At 39.1% G+C, this 24,478-nt stretch overlaps 1 protein-coding gene across 7 annotated transcripts in view; it reads right to left on the minus strand.

The window, feature by feature from the left end:
• Positions 1-24,478, minus strand: part of RBMS1 (RNA binding motif single stranded interacting protein 1) — a 153,397-nt gene that overhangs the window by 64,128 nt on the left and 64,791 nt on the right. For 5 of the 7 annotated variants that reach the window (XM_061451691.1, XM_061451708.1, XM_061451682.1 and 2 more), the window contains exon 2: positions 8,601-8,776. In XM_061451691.1, the coding sequence (XP_061307675.1) occupies positions 8,601-8,776 (176 nt within the window). The remainder of the gene's footprint in view (positions 1-8,600; positions 8,777-24,478) is intronic. The other 2 variants (XM_061451700.1, XM_061451725.1) reach the window with 1 other exon arrangement.

Here is a 24,478-nt window from a genome sequence, read left to right on the forward strand (position 1 = left end):
ATAACTTGTAAAAGCTTATTAGTGACTATATGTAGGCCAAAAAGCATCACTAGGATTTGAAATATTGATAATGTGAAAGGCCTAAGTCCACAATGTTCTCCTAGGCAAAAATAATGATCCATACTCTTGTCTTTTAAAGACACTATGTAAAATTACCCAACTGCACAAGTAAAACAAACATTTAAAAAGAAAACATATTTTGGGCTAATATATTTCAATTAAGATACCCAAAACAATCAATTAATTAAATGTAATTATTAATACACAAAAATGAAGTTTCACACAATGTTTATCTTGGTGGATTTCTCTTGAGGCAGAAAAGCAACAGACTACAAGTTTCTCCTCTTTGGGGAAAATAAGAAATTAAAGTAAGTACAAGAAGAACTGAAATGGAAGGGGAAATAGGAGTACAAATCAGAACATATTTCTTCCACCCAAATTGATTCTGTTACTGATTAACTCAAGTCACATGGGTTATTTCAAGTGGAATATTTGTACTAGTAAGTGCTAAAACAGACCCCAAATCAAAGTCTTTGTGTGTGTGTGTGTGTTTATTGGTGATTTTTGCTCTGTGTCCGTATATCAACATTATCAAAATTCAAATTATTTTACTTTTTGCCCCAGGTACTGCACTCCTACCTGCGAAAATCAGGATACTTATATGACAAAACGTTAATTCTTCTCTCAGCAGCCCTTTACTAATTTAATTTACTACAGGGTTGTTCTGAGTCCTGAGTAAGGCACTGCTCAAACTAAACTGAGGCAGTGGATATTTTTTGAGTGTCAAAAAAGGGTAGAATTCTAGCCAGTTGTGGGAAAACAGTTAAGAACCAAGGTTTAACATTTTATGGAGATTTTTCAAGAATACTGTTTTTTCTTCCCTATTGCCTCAATTACAGGTTTCATTGGAGGTAGCAGAATCTGAATTGTTTACCTATATTTGCTACTGCTTTCACTCTGCAGGTAAAATACGCATATTTATTATCTGGGTTGCATACAATTTGGGGGTGTCAGTTTCTCAATCCTAAACGCAGCTTGGCAACAACATAGGGAAAAAAGGTTGAAAGGTTACAAAAAACACTGGTCTTTTAATGTGTCAACATTAGATGGCTCTTTTTTTTGTTTGTTTCGAGGAGTTAATATTACAGACATCAGAGGTAAGTAGAACTAACCTTTAGCAAATAAAGTTAAGACTTCACAAGATTTCTGAGTTATGTGAAACCACATGAGATACTAGACATTAGATATAAGACTCTGCTAGATATAACTGATCCTGCTTTCTACACTGGATGGTAACCTGAGAAAAAGGGCAAGCTTAATGTAAGCATGCTGGGACAGAAATCAGCTTGGGCTGTAAACTGATTTAATCTGAACTGGTTTCTGAGATGCCTGCCTAAGCAGTCCCTTCTACAGAAGGGACAGGTTTTGGCACCGTGGAACCCACTAAAAAGCCCGACCAGTACTTGTTAACATTTTCAGTAGTCCATTAAAATTCAACAATCCCCTTCAAAATGTTCTTGAATTACTGGTTATTCCAATGAATAATTGCACTGCTATCACCTTCCATCTGAGTCAGGCCCCTGCCATCGGGGAAGCTGGGGACCAGGAGCCTGATCAAAGGCATTCCATCAGCTGCCACAGGACATTTCTTTCCTGCGGCTCTGTGATATGGAACAAGGATTGCTTCTCTGTACAACAAACACCTACAGATTTGCAAACACTCACAGATTTTACAGGCCCCACACTACCAAATCAACTTTTTGTTTTCCAACAAAAGAGCTTCAATGGTGGTAACTTTTACCAATCTGTTTTCCTAGCGCTTCTTTTACTAGCAGCTGCAGCTGAAACATTCCTTCCACTCTCTTCTCCTCCCTCGCCCCCACTTCCTAAAGGAAATTCCATGGGATCACCTCTCCTCCGGCCCCACACTGCAACAAAACTCTCATCTCCTCGGGGAGATGGAGGTTGTGCAATAGCTGGGTCCCTGCAGCATCTGTGACCACAGGGCAGACACAGAGTTCCTCAGTGCATTTATATTCAGATTGTTAGTTTTTAACAGGGTGTGCTGAGAGGGAACTGCTGATTACTGTTAGGCTAAATGAAATACTAAGTTTGAGAAACGTCAATCTCTGCTTAATCACAAAACAGAGAAAATTCAAACTGTACTTGTTTTAAATTCAAGGCATCTCAAGAGGCTGTCTATATCCAGAGGATAGGACTTTAGAAGACAACATTTTTTATTTTATTTTTTTTTTTACTTTTTTCTCTATTAAAATTTTCCCCCAAAATACCTATGGGTCCCTAATGACATTCTACAAGAAGGCATTATTTTTAAAAAGGAAACCAAAACCCCAAAATCCCCAAAAAACCCTGGAACTCCTCCGAGAAGATTTCATTTGATCTTGAATGTAAAGCTGACTGAATTTTATTTCTGTCTAATTAAAGTGCAAATATTGAGGGGCAGACAGAGAGTCTTCCTTCACCCCATGCCAGGCTTTTCACTTCATAACATGACTGCTGAAAGCAGTTACTAAAAAAATAAAGGAAATGACTATTTAAACCAAACATCATGTCTCCAGGCCAATCACAATTCCCATGGCATACCACGCAAATGCCTCAAAACTGACTGTGGAAATCAAATCCTAACAAAAAGGACCATTCCAGTGTCCATGTCAGGCCTAAATCTCTCCAGTGTATCTGTCAAAAGAGATACACAAAACTGAATGCTGTTTCTTCTCTGTAGAGAAGAAATGAGACAGTTAATTTTGACAATAACCTCTTCAAAGATCATCAGCTAAGACAGAAGTTAGCAGAGCCAATTTACATACCCTACTGGAATTTAAGAAAGCCCAAACCATGCCACAGTCCTTAAAGAATGAATAAAGAGAAAGATGACATTGGTCCCATGCAATATAGAGACGAACATTACAAATGACACTGCTCGACTGCTAAAAATCTACCTCCTCCTACAACCAAAGGATGCTCTGTAAACGTGGTGTTATTTATTCAGAGATGCATGCAATAATAGTATTTTCTTAAATGCATACCTAAGCCTCTAAAAGAATTAATTTGCAGAGGACCAAAGAAAGAAGGATGATAAATACAGGCTTTTGCTCAGTATATAGTAACTATTAATACTGATCTCAAAAGGAACAGTTTCAGAGACACTGCCGTATCACACTTAATTATATGACATCAAATCATATTCCACATAATTATGAATGCAATATTTCACTGCAGCTGACAAACCACGAAAGAAAAATGAACGGAAAAATGGATAATAAAGGAGAAAGGAATTAATAAAAAATACTTCAAAAAAATTGGAGAAGCTAGGTTTGAAATCTTCCATTCTGCTTTCCCTTACATATACCATCTATCTAAAGGCATTGTATTCATGTAGTACAGATATTTCTTTAGTGACCTGCTCAGACCATTCTCCCAAAGAGTTAGACGCAAAAGACAATCAGACTACTTCCTAAAGTCCAGACATGTCTTTTTTTCTAATGAGATGCTGAGTAAAATTAGCAGATTTCTTGCTCTTAACTGACTGCAGACAATGACAGCTTCCCATTACAGTAAATATTTGAGCTCCAGCCACCACTTCTCAGTCCTGAGTGTCTCTGAAGGAGATGGGAAATAGCATCAGAAGGAGAAGTCACAATTACACAGCAAGCAAAGAACATGGAAACATTAATATGCTGATGGCTGTCACATAACTTAATGAAAATGTGTTTTAGGAAGAGTAGGTAATTGAAACAACTTCTGGGTGCTCTCGCCACAAAACAGGGAAACATTAGCGTATGGAACTATAAAAAATAGAAGTTCTCATGCTGTGGAAACAAAGCTGTATTGCACATCTGGCTCAAATGTTTCAAAATGACCATTAGCCCACCATTCATTTTGTAATGCTGAATATTTAGGAAGGAATCCTTAAAATACCCTTTCAACATGATTCATGATTTCCTAATGCATATAAGCAAAGGCAGTCACCACAAGGTTCTGTTGTGTTCTTACCATCCTAGTACAGAACAATGGTCTGTCATTCTAATTATCTAATTTGATACCCTTAAGGCAGCTGCTTTCCTACTTGTATTCCCATAGAGAAACAGCATTATAACCATAAAGCGATAACTTAAGGGGGAAGGCCAAAGTGAAACTGTCCAGAGCAAGAACAGATTTCAAAAATATCATATAGACTACAAACAGCTTGATACAAGCAGCAAAGTAAGTACAAGCAAACAGCCTGGAAAAGAGCACACCAAAGGGCAGGCTGGCAATATGATTTATGCTCAGCTGAATGGGGAAGACCTGGGTTAAGCCTCAAAGCTTGAAATCTCACCGTGGGACTGGGGATTGTCAGAAGGATGAAGGGTCTGCTGCACCATCCTCATTTAATGATGTAAATGGCACAAAAGGAGGTCTCTGAATAAATTCAGCAGTACAGAGATGCCATGCTGCAGGCTAGGAAGTAAATCATAGAGAGATGGTAGAAAGCACAGTGCTTTGGAACTGTATGGCTTAGACATAAAGGTCACCCACAGCAAAGCACAGAGCTTAGTGAGAGTCTGGAAAGAACCTAGCAAACATGTCAAAGCAAGTTACAAACTCCTGGCTGAATCTCCTAAGACCCAATCATGTAAGTCCCTAATCGCAAAAGCAGTCTCAACAATTTCAGTGAATAGCCGGCATGGATTTAACCTTGCATCTTCAGATCCACATATTAAATAAGCTACAAAAAAATGACTGCCTAACAGCCACCAAATAAGAAAGTACCATTAAAGCCTAAATAATGTATTCATAAATCCAACCCAACAGCTGCAGGGGCACATCAAGGGGCACATCAAGAAGTACTGATAGCCACACCAGGGGAAGGGAGCACAATTAGGCTGCAGCTACCATTGTTCCAGCAATCCTGTAAAACCAGCTCTTCATTGCAGAGGTTTTGCTCAGTACAGATCTCATGCAATAGCACTATGTGGTTTGGGAAACGAAACTGCGCAGCAGAGTCAGGCAGCTTCCTACAGGCTTCCCCAAATCATGCTCATCGGCTCCTAACATTAACTTCTTCTTTCCTCTGCTCTTGTTCTTCTATTTAGCTGAACGCTCCTGTCCAGCCTCCCACAGAAAAGATAATATCAACAGGATACTGCATCAACTGCTTTGCCTACCCTTACATACCCGATGAAAAGCTCTTAAGGCCAGGACTGACTCACAGTGGTGTCCCCCTAACACTCTTTTTGGGTTAGCTGTTACGACATCCTTATTATGTGACAAACGTAATACCTACACCTTATTCTTCCCCACACTTCTGCCTCTGGCACAACTGATACAAAGAAATTTGCTAATTTGCTTTCGCAACACAGAACTGGAGTAGCAGGCTCATGTTTGAATGAACTATTCAAAAACGTGGCAGCTTCATTTCCCACACAAAAGCAAATAGTACTGTCAGAAAACAGCTGTACTCCCAGGTAAGCCTTCACAACAAAATTATAATACACTCTTTTCATCTTGGAAAAGAGGAGAAAGCTTCACCTAATAGAAAAACTAGAAAGAACCAAGCATATAAAGGTGGAAAGCAGATCTGTAGAGACACGTATTGGCAAATTGTGCTCTTGCCGAGAAATTAATTTTCCACTAAACTGGTGAACATTTGCTGTGTTCGTAAATACTGCACAGCTGTGCTAAAACAGGAAAGCAAGCCCAACACACCTATCATTTGATAAGAGGTTTCTCTAGTGATTCACCAAAAATAATTAATCAAAATAAAAACATGGCCAAAATTAGCACTGCTAGCTGTCGTGAGCAAAAGCTAAAGGAAACACACTGACTAAAGCAAATCAAAGTTACTGTATAACCAGACCTCCACAAAAGAACTCTCTAGATTCTTCTACCTCCTATTCTGAGGATTATATTGAAAGCAGTATTTCTCTACAATAACCATCACTGGAAATAACTTTTCAGTACAGTGTATATGATACAAGTCCACAAGGATCAGAAGGAAAATCTGAACAGATGGGATGTTTCTGGCATTTGTAGTGACAATGGTGTTTTAAAATTATTTCCTGAACCCACAGGTGTTTTTCTGCCTTGCCTGACAACAGCCAAAAGATACAAAACAAAAGCCAGTAATATTTTTCTTTACATCCACTGAAAACTAGTTATTGCCAGCCAGCAAGATCATTTCTACAATATGCAGAGCAGTCTTTCTATCCATTCTTAGCACCAAGCACTCCAGTGGATACCTTAGGATAGCAAGATCCACTGCATATCGGTAAAAGGAACTAAAATTAAGACCTCCCAGTAAAGTCTGAAGCATTTGGACAAAGCTAATGAAAATATTCTGGAGTAAACAGCAGTTTCTACACTGAGTTCTATGTGCCCAAGATTTTATTCTCTACTTATCTGGTATTGTCTCAGCTTCAACAATGAACGTGGCAGATTCACTTTCAAAAATATCCTACCCTCTATGTCCTAGAAGTTTAGGCAGATTTTGCATCTGAAACTTTCCATAGTTTCTAAAAGTGGATTACTGACCTTCTGTGAACAAGGAGAGAATGTTGTCATTTCTACCTTACTGCAGCATCAAGTTAGTTGCTAAAGGGCTAGGCTGGCAAAGAAGCCTAAAGGCTCTTTCTTAATAGATTGCCCAGATTTTTGAAAGATGTTCCAAGGCTAAAATTTCCGGACTTCTTACTTAGTTCCTCAGCAGAAATGGAGAATCTTGAGACACAACCTCCTTTCCTCCCAAGGAAGACATTTAGGAGAGAACTATCTCACAGGAAGAAAAGCCACAGCCTTCCAAGTCTGTAAATTCACATCAGAATTGATTTAGTAACTCCATGGCTGCAGCTCTTGCCTTTAGTTGCAAAATTCATGCTGTCCAACTACAATTACATATTGAACATCAACAAAAAAAATAAAATCGGGATCTGTGGCTGTCCAAGTGGGAAAGGACCAGTTACAGCAAAGTATCGAACACATTTTTTCTCAAACATTCGATGGCATCTAAGACTGTGCAAACCAAAATGTCTTCAGAAAGAGATTAAGGAGCTATAGTAACCACTGCACAAACAGTAGTTAATGGGCGGCTCCAGTGCAAAATAACCTCACAACTCTGGCCTAGTGTAACATGAGTACACAGGCCAAAGTTTCTTCATCAGTTCGAAAAACAAAAATGAGATGGAAAAATCCACTTCTGTAAAACACGCATTTGCCACTAAAATGCAAGTGAAGAGGTCACTTTCACATGGGAAGCTGTAAAAGTGTTTAATTTATTAATGAATCTTTACAGATTGATAATCTGTTCTCTTCTCTGTAAAACACATGGATTTCATTTGCTCTTGGGAAAATGACCAAATGGAAATTTTTTTCCTTAAAGACCCGAGAGCAAGTTGTTATTACAATACTCAGATGACTGATACGTGGCTACAATGCTGAAAATCCAAGTTTTGTTTAAAAAACAGGAAAAAAGAAAGAAAAAAGGAAGAAATTACCTCTATAAACTATGCACTAGGTTGTTTTGCAACATTCAAAACCAAAGGCACCTCATATAAGCTGAGACTCAAGACTTACAGGTTTCTCTTAGCTATTTTACTAACTTGCATTGTGGTCTTCAGTGCGTATTTTTGCATAGTCCCAGGTACTGATCTGCTAAATTGAACATAAAATTACTTTGAGAATCTCAGAGAGCAGTGATACACACAAATTTTAATGACTCTCCACTCGTTCAAGACAGCTGGGTGTTTACTTACAGGTAGCATTGAAAATTTAGCTGAGTAGTTTTGATTCCAAAATAACCCAGAAAGTGCACTATGAATTCTGGAGTGAAGATTTTAAGAATTCAGTAAAGCATCCAAGAAAGGTGATTTTAAACAGTGCATAAACAACATAACTGCAAGTATCTGGATTTCTGACCCACGTCTGAAAGTAACTAAAAGGCATGTGCTGCTGTAAAAATTAATAAAACAAAACCGAAAACCTCACAAACAAACAAACAAAAATCTCATGTTAACAACATTGCCTGAAAACCCTCTGCTAAACCAAGTCTACCCACAACTCCAGCCAGCAGAGAGGATTATAACCCAGATCAACCATTTCTAATGATAAACGTAATTATGCAGTAATGTACAGCCAACAAATTGGTCTGAATCTATGATAAGCATTCAGATGCACACTGTAATATACAGTGATGGAGAACAATTACTTGAGGAGTTTGTATCAGCAGATTATCCTAGTAGCGAACAGAGGAAACCTCTGTTGCAGGTTCTTGATAGCACGTTTCACATTCAGGTGTTAATTTTCATTTATGTGCAATTTCAACACCATCAGGCAGCAGTATGGGTGATTACAGTTTTTTATTAAATCAATGGGTTGCTTCTGTTCACCACTTATATGTAACTTTCTTTGCTTTTCCAAAGTGACAAACACATTCTTTTCCTTCCGATTGACGGGGAAGTTCAAACTTGCCATCACACTACAGCATGAGGATTTTTATTTACAAATCTGTTTTTCTTCCCTCATAATCCAAACACTCATTCCAATTTCACTTTATAAGCTTTTAAGGTAAGACATTATAATTTAAATTTAAGTATAGTACTTACGGTTGGCATAATTTTACCAGGTCCTGATCAGTGGTGTTTGGAGGCAGTGCTCTGATGTAAAGGTTTGTTTTACTTAATTGATCCCATCCTGAGTTGCTGTTGCTACTGCTGTTGTTATTACTGCTGGTGGTGCTGGGACTAGGAGGAGCCATTGGGTGGGCTGGTACAATGGACTGCTGCAAAGAAAAAAGCATGTTAAACTACAGACAGCACTTGCAGTATGCGCATTAGCCCAGTGTACAGTAGCCTGTTTACCATTTGCAGCTCTGTGTAAAATCGGTACATAATTATTCATTTATTTTAAATACACCTGCTTTCACACCATGTTTGGGACAGGATTTACAAGCACATTCTAGTATACCCAACAACCATATGAAGAACACTCGATGCATGACACAGGCTCAAATTACATATAGCCTCTGCTGAATACTCATAGAATTTTGCACTCTTCATTGTGGCATCTGATGTGAATACGAAATAGGAGATATTGTTCCTCTAGGTTCCAGCAAGTGTAAACCAAGTTTACATCACTATGACTACTTCACGTCCATAAATGGATTCTTGTGGCACACATGAATAATACGCTATTTTCTTAAACTATGCAGAAATACAAAAATAAGCTTCTTTTACGTCTCTTCATGCTTTTAGTACTTCACACAATACTGCAACTGTGGGGTTTTTTTTTTAAAGATAGAGTGACTACAGACAGCTTAAGGACCAGACTTGGAATTAACTGTGTGCCTTGGCAGAGCTATCACCTTGCTGCTGACCTCAGTATGTGTGGATTATTTCAGCGTCAAGAAAAAAATTTTGTATAATGGCAACTAAAAAAATTAAATAATAAAGTTTCAGAAGTAGATAAGCACATCGGCACTTCTACCTAGTCCTCAAGGCATTAACGCAATTGTTCTTGAAATCAGACTCAAATGGAACATAAAAACATCCTGGAGAAAATCTGCAATAGAGCAGTCGTAATCACTTGCATTAATAACAGTACAACAGGACACTGTACAAGCCGTCATGAACAGGTCTGCGGTGTTGTCAGAGGAATACTTTAACAAATTACTGGAGAACTAAAGCTGCCAGTAAAAGTCTTGTGACTACAAGGTTTTCACTGACAAAAAGAATTGGCTGCATGCAGCCCCTGTCCTGCAAAAGCCTGAATGAGCTTCTACGGCTCAAGAAGCTCATACCAAAGAACCACCCTGTGAACTGCAGAGGGAAGAGGGGGTGTGTGTGTGTGTGTGTGTGTGGGGGTGGGTGTGTGTGTGTGGAAATAAAGTGGAATATAAAGTGAGATGTCACTGTAGACTCACTTGTTCCCGCCCTGGTGCCACCCTCTTCTTTGGGCTAATACAAACAGTTGTGTAGCCACAGCCTGAACCAAAAAAATGATATTCCCTGATCTGGTTCACCACATGTGGCTTTGTGCTACGCAAAAGCTTTGTCTGTCACAAGGCAGGGAACAGGAATATGTAGGCAGAGAGGAGGAGATTGCAGTTTAGCTTGGTTTAAAACACCCATGAAACTACAGCCTTAATACACAAGAAAAGTGAAACTATTTTAGAGATAACCTCAGGAAATTGGAATGAAATTGTGAGTGGGAGGAAAGTACAAAGGCATACTTTATATCAGAAACCTCACAATAACTATGCCCTTCTTCTTTGTGTTTCCCTAAGAAGGTTTTGAAATCTTCCAGTTCAGCATATTGCAAAGTTAATTATGCAGCAGTAACAGCCTGGAAAAAGAAAACTCTGTAAAATCAACACTGATATGTAGAAACATTGTTGTTGCCTAATTTTATAGAACTGAAAATTACCAAAAAGAATGAAATATATTCCTGATCATTTAACATTTCACAAATGAATACTGGTGTTTCACTGCCATAGAGTTAGAGGGGTCTGGCGTTCAGGTTTTTTTGGTTGGTTTTTAATTAAGATTTTTAGAAACATCAAAAGCTTTTCCAGAAGATTCATACTTGGAATTGAAGCGCTGGTCTAGAATTTTTTCCAGGCATGATTTAAAATGGGAAAAAGATTAAATCCTCCCTCCAAATTTGTAATGGAAACATTGATGGATTTTAACTATAGCAGTGCAAGTTGGGCTGTCAGACTGTTCTGCTTCCAGTAACACCAGACAATTATTTTTAGGGTTACAAGCAAAGCAGAATGACAGAGCAACTACTTTCAAAACATCTTCATAACAAACTGAACAAACTTAGTCTGGCATGGTGCTGCTATTCTCTTCAAGAAGCCTTCAGTGGAGTTCTCAAAATGCATGCAGTGATCAAATACGCAACTGCTCCGCTCAAGCTTTTGAGACATACACTTTCCTTTGTGCATGTACAGCTGCCATAAAAGTCAATGTACATGTACCAGTTTTCATCTTAAACAGTAATTACTACAGGAGACTAAGAGCCTCTATTCTGTATTTCAGTGTCTTTTTTTTTTACTTCTTACAGTGTTTTTTCCCCTTAAAAATCTTCGGTTTTCCACATTCTGAAGAACTGGGGCTTTGTAAAATTTTGTTCACAGCTGGCCAAAGACAGGACAGGAAAAAAAAAAAGCAACGTGTGTCTCGAGAAAGCAGGAATCTTAACTCTGCCTTCCTGTAAAACATAAACACTCCATTCTGAGAAATTTAAACTTTTATTTAAACATGAAGATGCTCTCATGCTAGTGGTCACATCCAACTATGATGGGAATGTAGATGTGATTACAGTTGTCTTCCTAAGTTTACAGATGGGAAGTTTTTCACCGCTTTCACAGAAACTCATACCTCTACCAGCCTTAAAGGCTTTACAAAACACAGATGCTGGGGACTGCAGCTCTCAAATCCTGCAACCCAATGACACAGACAATCATTAAAGGGGCAGTGACATCTTAAAGCCATAAGACTTAAACACATTTTTTACATTAGAACTTCATTTGAGAATCTGAATCACTCTTTCCACTCTGTTCCTCATCGACAGCTACTTGTAAAAACTAAATTAGAGGGGTCCCTCTTTTCTTTAAAGGGGCTTTTCTTTCCCAGTTGCTGCAAAAGGCTCATCGGCAGTGCAGAGCCTCACCGCTGGAGCTGTGCTGGCACAGCCTCCTACGCTGACAGCCCACGCCAAGAGAAGAGTTTTCTGCTGGCGTAGTTGCATCACATCCCCAAGCGACATAAACTAAGCTGATACAAGTTCTCTTCTGCCACCACAGCTGCATCCACACCTGGGGTTTTGCCAATGTATCAATGTCAGCAAGGATGTATGACTTTTTTCCACACCCCTGGCTGACAGAGTGCTGCTCACTGGCAAGACATTCTGCAGTGGAGACCTGGCCAAAGTTCGGGGTTGTTTGTTTAGACACAGCTTTCACAAACATGAACTGAAAGCTTTTTATAAAATCTGAAATCAATTGTGAAGAGCTTTGCTTCGCAAACTGTAATCTTCACTGCAAATCCGTATCAAAATCTGTTCTTAAAGTCAAATGGACTTCACAACAGTTTGCAATAATTTAATGTACATAAAACCACATTCAATAATTTTCCTTTTTAGTAATTGCATCTTAAATTAAAACATTCAACAAAAGTAGAGGAGGAATAAATCTAAGTAACAGACCATTATTTCTTGTGACAATATTGCTGTACACAAGAAATACCACTGTCACACTGGTTTGCCATTTCCTCCTTAGTCTTCATTCCCAAAAGTAATTGGCAATCATTCCTTCTCCTCAGTAGTTTCCTCCCAGTCATCTTCAACAGCTAAGCAAAAAAGACCAGTGACAGTATAATCATCCCATATACTGTATGACCACCCTATCCCATTCTGGAGCCAGCTGTGAGGAGCTCCCAACACTCTTGGCCTGGTCTCCAAGGGACCTTCCCTCCAGCTCTCCATCCCTCCACAGCCCAACTAGAGCAGTGGGAAAACCACAGGCACTCACTAGAAAAAGGAAAAGCTCAGTGACAGAAGAGTCCCTGTGGAATGCCTTGAACCAAGGAAGACTGTCTGCCTGTGTTTTCTTCTCAGTATAAAACCCAAACGGGAAGAAAACACAAGTACTGAAAAACAACTGGAGAAGACACCCATCTTTGCATGAACCATTCCTGTCTTTCTTATAAACCACTCTATACTTAAGGGCTGGAAAGGAGTCAGCGCAGGGTTTTGCCTGCCAAGGAGAAGTATCTCTTTGCTGTCAACAGGAAAAAGCCACATAAAGAAAGAAAACAAAACAACCAACCAAAACAAAATGGAACAACAGTGAGAAATTCCTTTGACCTGGGAGCTGAGAGATACTAATCCTTGCTGCCTTCAGACTACAAAAGTCCAAGGAAACTCCAACAAGCAGAAGGTAACTCGGGTAACAACTGTCCCAAAAACAAAGCATGATTATTATGGTAGCATTCCATTCAAGTCTCTAACTTTGTGTTATTAAAAGCATGTCTATGAAGTTATACAACACACTAGCATTTAATTATGAGTTCTTTCACTCAGCTAAAATTCCTGATGGGAAAGTACCATGACTTAACAACAGAGTTCTCACACATCTACTCAAAATTCAAACCATAAATTACAGCACACATTAACTATCTGATTTATCCTGAACTGCTGCTTGGATCATCTCACAGTTTCAAAATCCTGACACTGGTGTTTGCCTAGCTTTGGTTCAGGTGATTAAGCTTCAAGTACCTGCTTACGCTGCCTGGTTTTGCCTAACCTTCCTGATTTCATTAAGTAGCATTTTGAAACAGCACCTTCAGTAACAGGGAGATATAAAAATTACCACACATTTTTGTAGATGTGTGTAACTGTTAAAAAGTATTAAATTACATTAATTTGGAAAAAAAAACTAAAACACAACCCTTTATTAAATTAGGGGGTGATTTTTTATTTATTACTCAACACAGAACTTTACATGTACAATGAAAGCAAGGGCTCAGGAAAATAGAAGATGCCACATATAGTGAAGGAAGACACTGCCATATTCAGTGCATAACTTCAGAAACAGGAGGTTGGTTGTAATAAAATCATGTCCTGAACAGAAAGAACTCCAAATGTCTAACAGAAATGAGTGTTCACTGATGAATACAGTTGCTTTATCACTTTCCTATAGATGAGGAAACATTAAACACTTAGTCTAAGCCTGCACCTCTCTAGCAGAGATGCCATTTTGAGTGTCCTGCACTATTCTATTTCATGGTTTCCATCATCATGTCTGAAATGTTACAGCAAGCAAAACAATTTCTGGAGGCCTCTCCAAGATCAATTCTCAGTGGACATGAGTCAACCAGTAGAAATAGAAAGATGTGCCACTGCTGTGTTCACATCTCCTGCCTTAGGGTAGCCTCTCCGACTGCTGTTCTTCAGTCAAACAGCACTTGTCACAGCAAGATAATGCAAGTCAGCTGCTTTCTAAACATTTTCAGGATGAAGTGTAGAGAGCATCTCAGAAGCTGGGTCCTCCAGACTCCTGCTGAAAATCTCCTCAGGCAAGAAAACTCCTTTTCATCCTTTAAACCACCAACCCTAACTTCTCTCTGCATGGGTAAGGAACATGGTCTTATCACAGTGATGCTGCAAGAGTCAACAAGACTATTCCAGCAAGGGCTGGTTTACTGCACCAGGCTGAGACCACGGATATTATGTCTTGCAATCATACAGAGTTATTTGCACACCCAGGATCCAAGCCTATTCTATCTTCCTGGCTCCAGCCACGTGGAACAGAAACAACTAGGTGTTGGGAAGAGGCAGGACCCAGTGGGTGGAAGCTGGCATCCAGCACAGACTCTCCCTGTTACAAAATATCAGAGACAGCCCAGGAGCATATGGAGATCCAGCACTGGGTTTCTCCTCAAAAGCTCTCTAAACCTTCTACATCTTGGCATGAAAGAACTACGCCCAAAATACTACAGCTGGCATTATGACAATGATGGACTGCAATAACCAGCTTGAAAATCAAGTACTAAAATAAATAAATATATATAATATAAAAAAAATAATAAATTACACTGAACTGGGGGAAAAAGAACAAAAGCAGCCCCTCAGCTTTAAGTTTATTTGTTAACACATAAGTTCTATCATGCAAAACTTCTCTTAAAAATAGAGGGCTATGCTCTTTTTTCTTGCCTGGATGTTATAGCCAAGTCTATGAAAACTTTGACTTTTTTTTTATTATACTGTCTTTCTTTTCAAGTCCATTGTGTTTTAACTACTTTAAATCACCCTGCCAGTAAGAAGAAGAAACATTTTTCAGCAAAATCCAGGAAAGGAGTCAATACACCTTTTTTTCTGAGCCATTTAAGAAGTCCTTCCTTGAAATACAGAAATGTAAAAGTGAGTAGGTGCTTCTATAAGCTTCCTTTGTAAAAGGATCTTCATGAAGAGTGGGTCTATCAGCAATGATATAAGACAAAGTCTAGTATAAAATCTTTGCCACAGCTCAGAGGCTCCTAAGAATTTCACCCCTAGATGATTTTGATTATTCTGTCCTCACTGGCAGTTATTTTGCTTCCTTTCCCTCAGGATGGTGAGAGAACAAGCCACCCTTCACAGTGACATAACAGGACTAAACTTGTTCTCACTAGAAAGCTATGATTAAGAACAAAAAGTACAGAAGTAAAGCATTCCAGCTTGTTGACAAAATGTCACATACCCATATTTTTTTTTAACAGGAAATTGAACCAATATTATTTAAATTACACATATTAAAGCTTAATATAACAGCAATCTTCTGCTAGCAATGAAAAAAAGCTCTAAATCTATGTATTTCCTTTTTACTAAAACACTTGAAAAAGTGGGAGCATAATCTTGGCTGCATTTCAAGTATCTGACAAAAATCAATGCTGATGCTACCAAACAGGTTTTTTTTCTTCAAGGATAAGTTGGGATTCTTTTCATTATTATCACATACAAAAACCTCTAACTTGGAGACAGCAGGAAAGGCTGCTTTCAGTGATAACGAAAAAGCTTCAAAGTTCCCAGGAGCTCACCTATTCCCTTGATTTAATCCCCTATCAGGGATACATGAAACTAGCCACAAAAGGCAGAGACAGGAGTGCTGAACTGGGTTACGTCCTGTTCCTTTGCAGATGCTATCAACTCTTCTCCCTTCTACTTGCTCATCATGAATCGCAGCATCCCTCTTCCCTTTCACTTTTATACCTGGATTCCCTGGACAATCCTCTGACTACAAACCACACGCATCCCATGCCCTAGCCATGATACAATTATAGGCAGCTGAAGCAAAATATCTGAGGTTTAGGTTCTGAAATTTGAACAGGCTGCAGCAACCCAACATCTAGTCTACATTAAAAGAATGTAAAAAGAAAGTCAAGATGCTAAGTACCTGAAGAAAGAGAGCTTGGCACTAAGAATTCAACAAAAAGAAAAAAGAAGCATGTACGTGTTTTTGTGGTTAGCTTCATTGAGCAATAGACACAAAGGAATTCACTGCCAACTTCCTTCTTGACTCTAGTAAATACGCAGACCTATTTCCTTCAGTGAAACCAGCCAAGGCTTTTGATCAGGATCCAGAGAGAAAAGGGTACTGAATCCCTACGCTATGTTAAATTTTTTGTTCCAGCCAGAGGATTCAAATTACAGTTAGAAGAAAACACATCCATTTTCAGAGAGGCTTAACACACATACTAATGGGTTTATGCAAGCCTTTGAAACATAGCAAGTCCAACACACGACACTGAATACAGATCATTTCTCTCTTGCATTACACATCTGCTGGTACACATTAATAGCAGGGTATAAAATCTTACAACGTCCTCTGCAACAGGAAACATCCAAGATACCATTGGTAGGAGAAATGCTTCAACTGAAAGAACAATTAACACAGAAACTCCTACGCCATGTCATACGTAAGACTACACCAGGAATGATTACATTAGAGCTGCAAATCACATACAGCCTACAGACTCTAAGCAAAAACGACTCAATCAGCTTTTTATGTCTCAGGTTGTATGATGGGAGAGGGGGAACACTGGGTCATATGCCAGCAGGAAGGCCTCCTATGGCCACGTTTCCAGTGGAGATCATTAAATGCTAGCAATAAGCACATAAAAGACATCTTAGAGCAGCAAAAGGCAGCAGTTTTGAAGTTTAAGGGGAAACATGCAGAAACGAAGCATTCGCATATGCCTCTTGCACAGGTGACTATTACAGTGCTCACAGCGTTAAGAGGTTCAGAGATCCCTAAACTGAAGGTCATAGCAGTCCCGTTACGATTCTGCTTAAACATTTATTAAACAAGAAAATTTCTACTCAGTACCCCCATTTAAAAACTCTTCAGGTGTTATCCCAAAACAGATGACAAATCAAAGAAAACAAGTACTCAGGCAATTGTTCTGCTTCATGAAAGCTGTAAAATTCCCAGAACATGAAAAAAGACATCCAGCCAAACTGCAGCTGGCACATACAGAATTACCATAAATAGTTTCACTTCTCCATCAGCCAATGTCCTGCAACTTTTTTAAGGGGAAGAGGAAAACCCAGGGAATTTCGCAGCAGTCAGCTCAACTCCAATTCCCAGAAATACTCTGGAACAAATTACTGAACAATCACCTCACATGAATCCAAGGAGATTTGAAAAAAAAAAAAAAAAAAAAAGCAGACAGAACAAATATGCCAAAAGCAGATCACATCAAAACAAATGTAATTTTCTTCACTGCCAGTGCAACCAGCTTAGCGGGTAAGGCAGCAGCAGTAAACACCTAAAGATCTTGACCAAGTCTTCTGACATTGTCCACGTGACATTTTCATCAGCAAAATAAGGAAATACTGCCTAGATCAGCAGTTCCCTTTGTACAGCACTCTCTAGCAAAAAGTGAGGTGTGAACTGCAGTGGAGCTTAAGCTAATAAACTCATTAGCTTCTCAGCATGCACTGTCACGGGAGGGGAGGAAGCAGAGCAAAAGGCACATTCAAAGGCATCACTGATCCTATCGCTTCCCCCTCCTCTCCAGTCATTAAATTCATGGTGCTTCTAATACACTTTGGTTTTAAACACTGCTTAGTAAGTAAAGTTATCCACAATAAACCTGAAGATCAGAAGGTGCACTAACTAATACCTCAAAGCAAAAAAGTTCCTCTGTTTTTTTTTCCCCTCAAGAAAAAATTAAACCAGACATTTACCTATAATAATAAAAAAAATACAAAGGAAAAATGGAAATTATTTTTTTCTCATTCATGGAAACTGGAAACAAGTGTACTGCGATCTCAAAATAAATAGTATGTATTATCTTCTTACTGCACTGGAGAGTGTAATGGGAAGAACTAACCAAAAGCTGCACCATGAGTTGGGACTTAAATGTATGGAAAGTAAGAGACCTGGATTTATCTGGGTATTTTTTGGCTCCCTTGTAGGAAAATAAGAGACAACAGATAACCATTTCTCTAAGTGAATTCTGCAAAACTAAGCTCAGGCAATGAGACTTTTCTGTATCTCACAAGTCAGTTACTTCTGCAGAGGACAGACTCTTCTATCAGAAGAATGCCAACCTCCAGCTCAGCTGTTATTTTGCTCACCTGTTTCGTCATGAGGTGTCCTGAACTTCTGCCTCCAGTGCCAACAAATGGGGCCACAGACAATATTCAATGTGATCAAAAACTTACTGTTTTCAAGTACTTCTACGTGCAATGTTAGAATGCATACTGATGGTATAGGTAATTAAGGTTTTAATTTCATAAAGTTATAAAAACACAATGTTCATGAGGCCAGCCTCTTTTCTCACCAGTTAAGGATGCCACCCATCACTGTAGTTTGGCGGTTAGTCCAGCTAGGTCTGTACAGCTCATGAAGCTGCTACTGATGAGCGTTAAGTATCATGTTAAAAAATAGCATAGTGCAGACACATAGATACTCACCTCAGCGTATTCAGACTAGTGCTTGAACAGCTGTACTACAAAGACTAGCAGCCCCAGTAAGGAGAAAAAAAGAAAAAAAGTACATCTGGTCAATCTCAAGTTCCTTAAATTATTAAAGAGAAGGAAATGTTTTCTTTTGAAAAGTTAAGAACACCACAGAAAGGTTTCTAAAGTACTATTTACTGTTCTTCCATCCTGTATTAGACTGAAGATTTCTGATAAGCTCCTGAGAGCACTGTTTTACTTAAAAAGTGTCACAGGTTTCATGAAACACATATGATAATTCTGCAGTTTTTTATTTCAGCTTTTTCAAGCAACTTTTTTTTAAGTGTTTCCTTTTTAATTTTTGTTACTATTTTCTAAACTCCTGTTTAAACAAAACAAAAAAAAAAAACAACAAAAACCTACAATTTCATCATTCTGCTCATCTGGCTATCCTACCCACCCTCCCTCCACAGTCAGCAATTATAGGATAGAAACGGCACTGCATTGAAGATGCATGTCAGAAGAAGCATCTGCTTTTTTGGCAAACTCCACACTGTCAGTGGCATTGGAATTGCTGCTATACTGTTTGTGACAGGGTTAGACCACAGATGGCTCTTTTGGCTGACATGGGATCCACTATGTCATTTTCTGTTTATGCAAGTTAAAAAAATAAATTGAAGAACTTGTGCCTGACCATGTAGGAGGGAGTCAATTCCTTTCAAAATCCCTTTGTCTACATTGCTGGCTCCTTATGGGCAGCATATTACACCCATCACAGTAGCAGCATTGTTACTGTGCATCCCTCTACTTTAAAGTGCAGAATGTACATTGGTTTTGGCAATACGACCTTTCTATTACACCAGTATTTAATAAATAAGTAGCCTAGTGCAGTACATCCCAGGCCTATTCCTGCTTCTGCTGCACTCTTTGACAACGCAGATGGGACAGTGCAGGCAGCTGGCTCTTTCTTCTACATTCCTAAATCTTAATGTTTGTCTGCCAGACTACACCCACTTCACTGCAGCCAGCATCTCCAGCTGGAGGAAAGGTGGATGTCAGGAGAAAACAAAGGAAAGAATATAGAAAAAGAAGCCAGGTTTTTAAGATTTCACCATAAAGACCGAATCCGGATAACCCCATGAACAGGCTCTTTTGAGAGCGTGATTTATGCTTTAAAGTAGAGATCAGTTCAGATATTTTATCCTTCCTACTCAGTTTGCAAATGTTTTCTCTTTTCTGATTATCTAATGCATTACTGTGTTTCCAGGCCTAACTACCACAGAAGTATCAGTGAAGAACAGAACAGCGTAGATACACTGCACAAGTACAACACAAAGGTTCTTGTAACACTGATACCAAAAAGGTCCAACTCTGCTGCTCAGCAGTTTGTTATGTGCCTATGCCAGGTTACAGTTAAACCGACTTCAGTGAGAATGGCAGCATCTTCCATCGTTTCCCATGGGAATGAATGACTCCTCCAGGAGCCAGACAACACGGAAAACATACCCAAAGCATCACTGCTCTTCCTAGTTACTCCATTGCAAGTATTTCCACAGTCCCTTATAGTATTTGCCATAGAAGTAAGGTCAGCATGATCTGTGCTAGGCTGAAAGTTCCTTTCTTTTTTTGTTACTTCTGCAATTTCAGCAAGTGCCCTTATGGTTCTTATATTCTGCAGTATGATAAAATGCAGCAGACACAATTAATTATAATCAACACAGAGGAAGAGGATATAAACAACATTGCTGGTAAAGTATTAAGACAAGTCTCAGGTATAACTAGGAAAGCACATACCTAATTCAAGAAACACTAACAGTGTAGATTAAATACAACTTCGGGATTTCATACCCCACTGCCTTCTATACACTGGAGTTGCATAAAAGGGAAGCGTAAGTACTTTCTACAATTATTTCAGCACAAGTCAAAGTAAGAGCTTGTGCTAAATTTGCCATGGTATTTTGACATTCAAGGAGCCCATGGTTGAGACCATATTGCTACAAGTGGTGTATGTATATACACATATACACTTACACACACACACACACACACACACATTAAGACAGGGTCTGACACTGAACTTGCAATTCTTTAGGGCAGGGTGACCACATCTCCATAAACGTGATTCTCCCCCATGGCAAAACCACCGAACTGAACAGAAGCAGCCAAGTATTATTAAATTAGCAATCCAGCCATTTTTAGAACAAGAATGAGATTGGTAGCACCTCTTTAAGTCAGACTCATTATGTGAGGAGTTGTCAGTTTTCTGCACTTGCACACACCGCCCTGGTTCCACTCTCACCCAATGGCTCTGCATTCATTCACTCAAGCTGAAAATCTGTCCAGGAGTTTTACACATTTCAACATTGTATAAAGCTGACAGGCCAGAAGACACAAGTGTATAATGTTGGCAAAACTTAAACATAGGGCTTTTCCACGGAGACCAGGGAACAAACTCTGCTTGGTTTGCACGCTGCGACACGCATACCAATTTTCCTTCAGATTTTAATGAGTATGTGTGTCGTGCATGTGAGACTGCAAATTAAATTCCTGAAGTCTTCTAAATGACTCTCCAGACTCTCCATGGTTTCCTAAAATAAAACATAGAAGCTCAAATCTCATTAGGAAAGAACTGGAGTTGAACTTCATTGCTTTTAAAAAACATTTGCCTCTTGCATCGTTTCCCACTCAGGAGGGGAGTGTTGCAAACACCATGCAAGCTGCCCGCAGACACGGCAGGCAACTTAAAAGTTTTTCATTAATGCAACTATATTAGTGCAGTTACGTGTGTGTGTTAACAACTCCAGAATGGACAAGCTGTTAGCTGTATTCTCATGGAAGGCGATGAATACCATAATGATTTAAGCATGCCTTATACCTAGCAAAAGCAATTTAAAGCCAGAGCTGAGAAAAAGCTGTGTGCAGGAAGACCTGAAGTTAGCATCAAGGACAACTGTTTCTAAGGTTTTGGGGCCAATGGACAACAGTCAACTTTTGACATTTCTCAGACGTATCTTGCACTATTACACAGCTACAATAAAGACCATCACATCTAGCCTTTTTGGCCAAGTGTTTACTGTAGCATATTCAGTGTACGTGGCATAAAAGGTCCATTTTCTACATGTATATGACATAATACACAGTCACACAGGATACCCTCTGCTCTTCAGGAAAAAAGGACTGGTCTGTCATGCCCAGAATGATTCGCGCAACTTTCCCTTATGTAACCCATGGAGACTTACCCATGCACAGGCACCACAGAACAAATTACAAGCAGTTTAGCATGACAAAAGCAGCTATGTTTAACTCCTGAGAAAGACAGAAACAAGAACAGCTCATCTGGTTGATGAACAGCTCAGATACCAAACAATACTTATCTGTGGCTGCTATTACTACAGAAAATGCTGCTAAGATGGTACAGACAGCTTAGGATGGCCTCAGCTGATCAGGAAATAATAGCAGAAAATTTAGCTTGACAAACAGCAAGAAACTATGAATGTTTCTCTGAGTTATCACCACCCTGCCCTTTTGCCCTTAAAAAGTCTCTGTGTGAGTATACACACACAGAGCTTCTATATTCTTTTAGATTTGAGTGTCCGATCTACTCAAATCTTGAGCCAAACTACACGTTGTCTGAACACTGAGGACTAAGTCAGTATCATGCACTTTCTGCTTTTCCCTTCCACAAGCGTTTATGACCTGCTTTCTTAAAACTATGCACTCAGAAGAGTACAAGGAAAATGTTGACATTTGGACAACTTTCTCCTGGAAAAGATGACAAGGAAGTCATAATTTTCATCTCCAGATGTCTCCAAATTCCTAACCTGCAACTGTAGCTTGGTTTAGTTTCCTAGAACTTGAAGGGAAGCATTTTCTTCTCCCATTTCCTATCAGCACGCCAATTACATCTCACAGTACTCTGTAATTATGCTCTTCAACATCTTTTTCCTCTCCTCAGCTAAACAATTTTATGCACAGGATTGGAAAAAGAGCACTTACTTTGTTTCTGTAAGGATAGTTTCAGATGTTACAGTAATATACATATAACTTGTTTCATTACCAGCATCCTTCATGGAGAGATCACTTCTCCAGCACAATTTGAGGAAACGGGTCCTAGGATACCCCAGAACAAAATGCTTACTATAGTACAAATACTATTTAACTCCAACTTGAATACAGCAGGGCTTGTTGGCATTTGCTCAGCATCAGTCTCAACAGATCCAAACTGTTTCTAGCAAAACTATTCTGTTGTTGTTTGATGAAAGCCAGTTCGGGCAGCACATCTACCCCCACTACACAGAGAAATTGACTTTAGAAGTCTGTTTAAAGCACAAAGTTGCCGAGTACCAATTTAAGACAATCAGTGGGTGAACTTTCGAATTTTAAGCCATCAATAGGAACATAACACATTTTAAATTAAAAATAGTAGTTAGGGAACTTAACGAATTAGTAAATCAAATCCTCCTTATGTGAAGTTATTTAAAATGCAAATATCTTCCTAAATGCAAGTGATTGAGGGTGTACAGATGAAGAGTAGTCTTTTTATACAGTGAATTGCCTTAAATTCACCACAACACTGTGAACACAACTGTTCCATCAAATCCGGGGACTTGATAAAACATAGCAAGGAGTTTGCAAAGATCAGCATAGCAAAATCCAGCACATGAGCCTGCTTTCATAAATAGTAGTTTGCTTCTCTTTATAAATAAGGAAACCAGTACTCCTTCAGTAGGATAAAATTCTTGAAGTTGCAAAGGTAGGCAAGATTAAAACTGAAGATTCATACATAAGAACTAGGGCAAGATTTCCAAGGGTAGGTAACTTTTGCTGAAGGTTCCCAGTAGGTGATTAGCTGCATGTAAGGGATGATTTGCCTGTGCTGACCTTTGATGATCTGAACATGGCATTGGGTCAATTAAGAACAGCACCGAAAGCTGAAATCTTTTAACGGTTATTGATAGGGTGTTTTAACATGGAAAGCCAATTCCTGAAAGTTGTGAAGTAGAAACTGCACTTTGAGAGATCTAGGACGTGCAGATAGGGAAAAGGAAAAGGGTGCTATAAGAAAGTCAAAAAGCTGTAACACTGGTGGTTAGATCTGCTGGTCTGGTAAGCTGGCTTTGGTAAAGCACAAAGATGACTTTGCTGGCCTTGTTGGCAGCTCAGCTTTCAAGCCAACCTCTCCCTCAGTTTGGCTAAGAAGACCAAAGGGCAATGGAGGCAACTGCTGCCCCATGTGTCTCAGCTCAGTCAGTTCTGTGATCTGGATTGCCCCAGAGCTGCAAGTGTGAGAGAAGGCAGAAGGGACAGGAACAAGGTAGGGACATGACTGATGGTTCAGAGTGCTGCTTTTTACCATTGGTGCTGACTCATTAAAGTGGTAACAAAACACCATTAGGCTGTCAAACAATCAGGAATTAAAACAACATTGCTTTTTCATAAACAACACTACTGCAGCAAATACATGTAGTACCTGTATCTGTAACTAAGCCTTACAAGTAAGGCAACAAGTAGCATGCACAAACCTGTCTGCTAAACTTCGGTGAAACCCTGGGCACATACCACATGAAGCAATGTTGCTCTGGCCGTAGGGTCAGATTTTCCTTATCTGAAACATATCCAGTCAGTCTTTTCTTATTCTTTAAAGGATCGTGTTTTGGTAGATGCTTATCACTTATTAGATCCAAAACTTTCTGACTGCTGAAAACACTCTATTTTCTCTTTACAAATTCCAACCTTCCCAAAATCCTTGTGCATGCACATCCAAGAAAATGTGTGCTTATGTATTATTTGTCATTCCTTGTTCTCCTTGAAATCTATAATTTATATTTGAATAATGCAATCAGAAGAGCTATTCTAACTCACTCCCGCAGTACTCATCAATTTTCCTCACATTTTGCATTCTAATTTGAAACTTCACTATTTGGCTTGAACCAAGAGAGAAACTTTTCCTTTGCAAACTGCAGTCTTATCTCACGCACATAGTTTTTAACTCTAACAGATTTTTAATTCTGAAGTAAAAGTCAGCTTAAGTGGT

Source organism: Pezoporus flaviventris, unplaced genomic scaffold (genome assembly GCF_033815535.1).
Source record: "Pezoporus flaviventris isolate CSIRO_AGI_PZ_B2104156 unplaced genomic scaffold, CSIRO_AGI_Pfla_v1 ptg000001l, whole genome shotgun sequence".
Taxonomy (NCBI): Eukaryota; Metazoa; Chordata; class Aves; order Psittaciformes; family Psittacidae; genus Pezoporus; species Pezoporus flaviventris.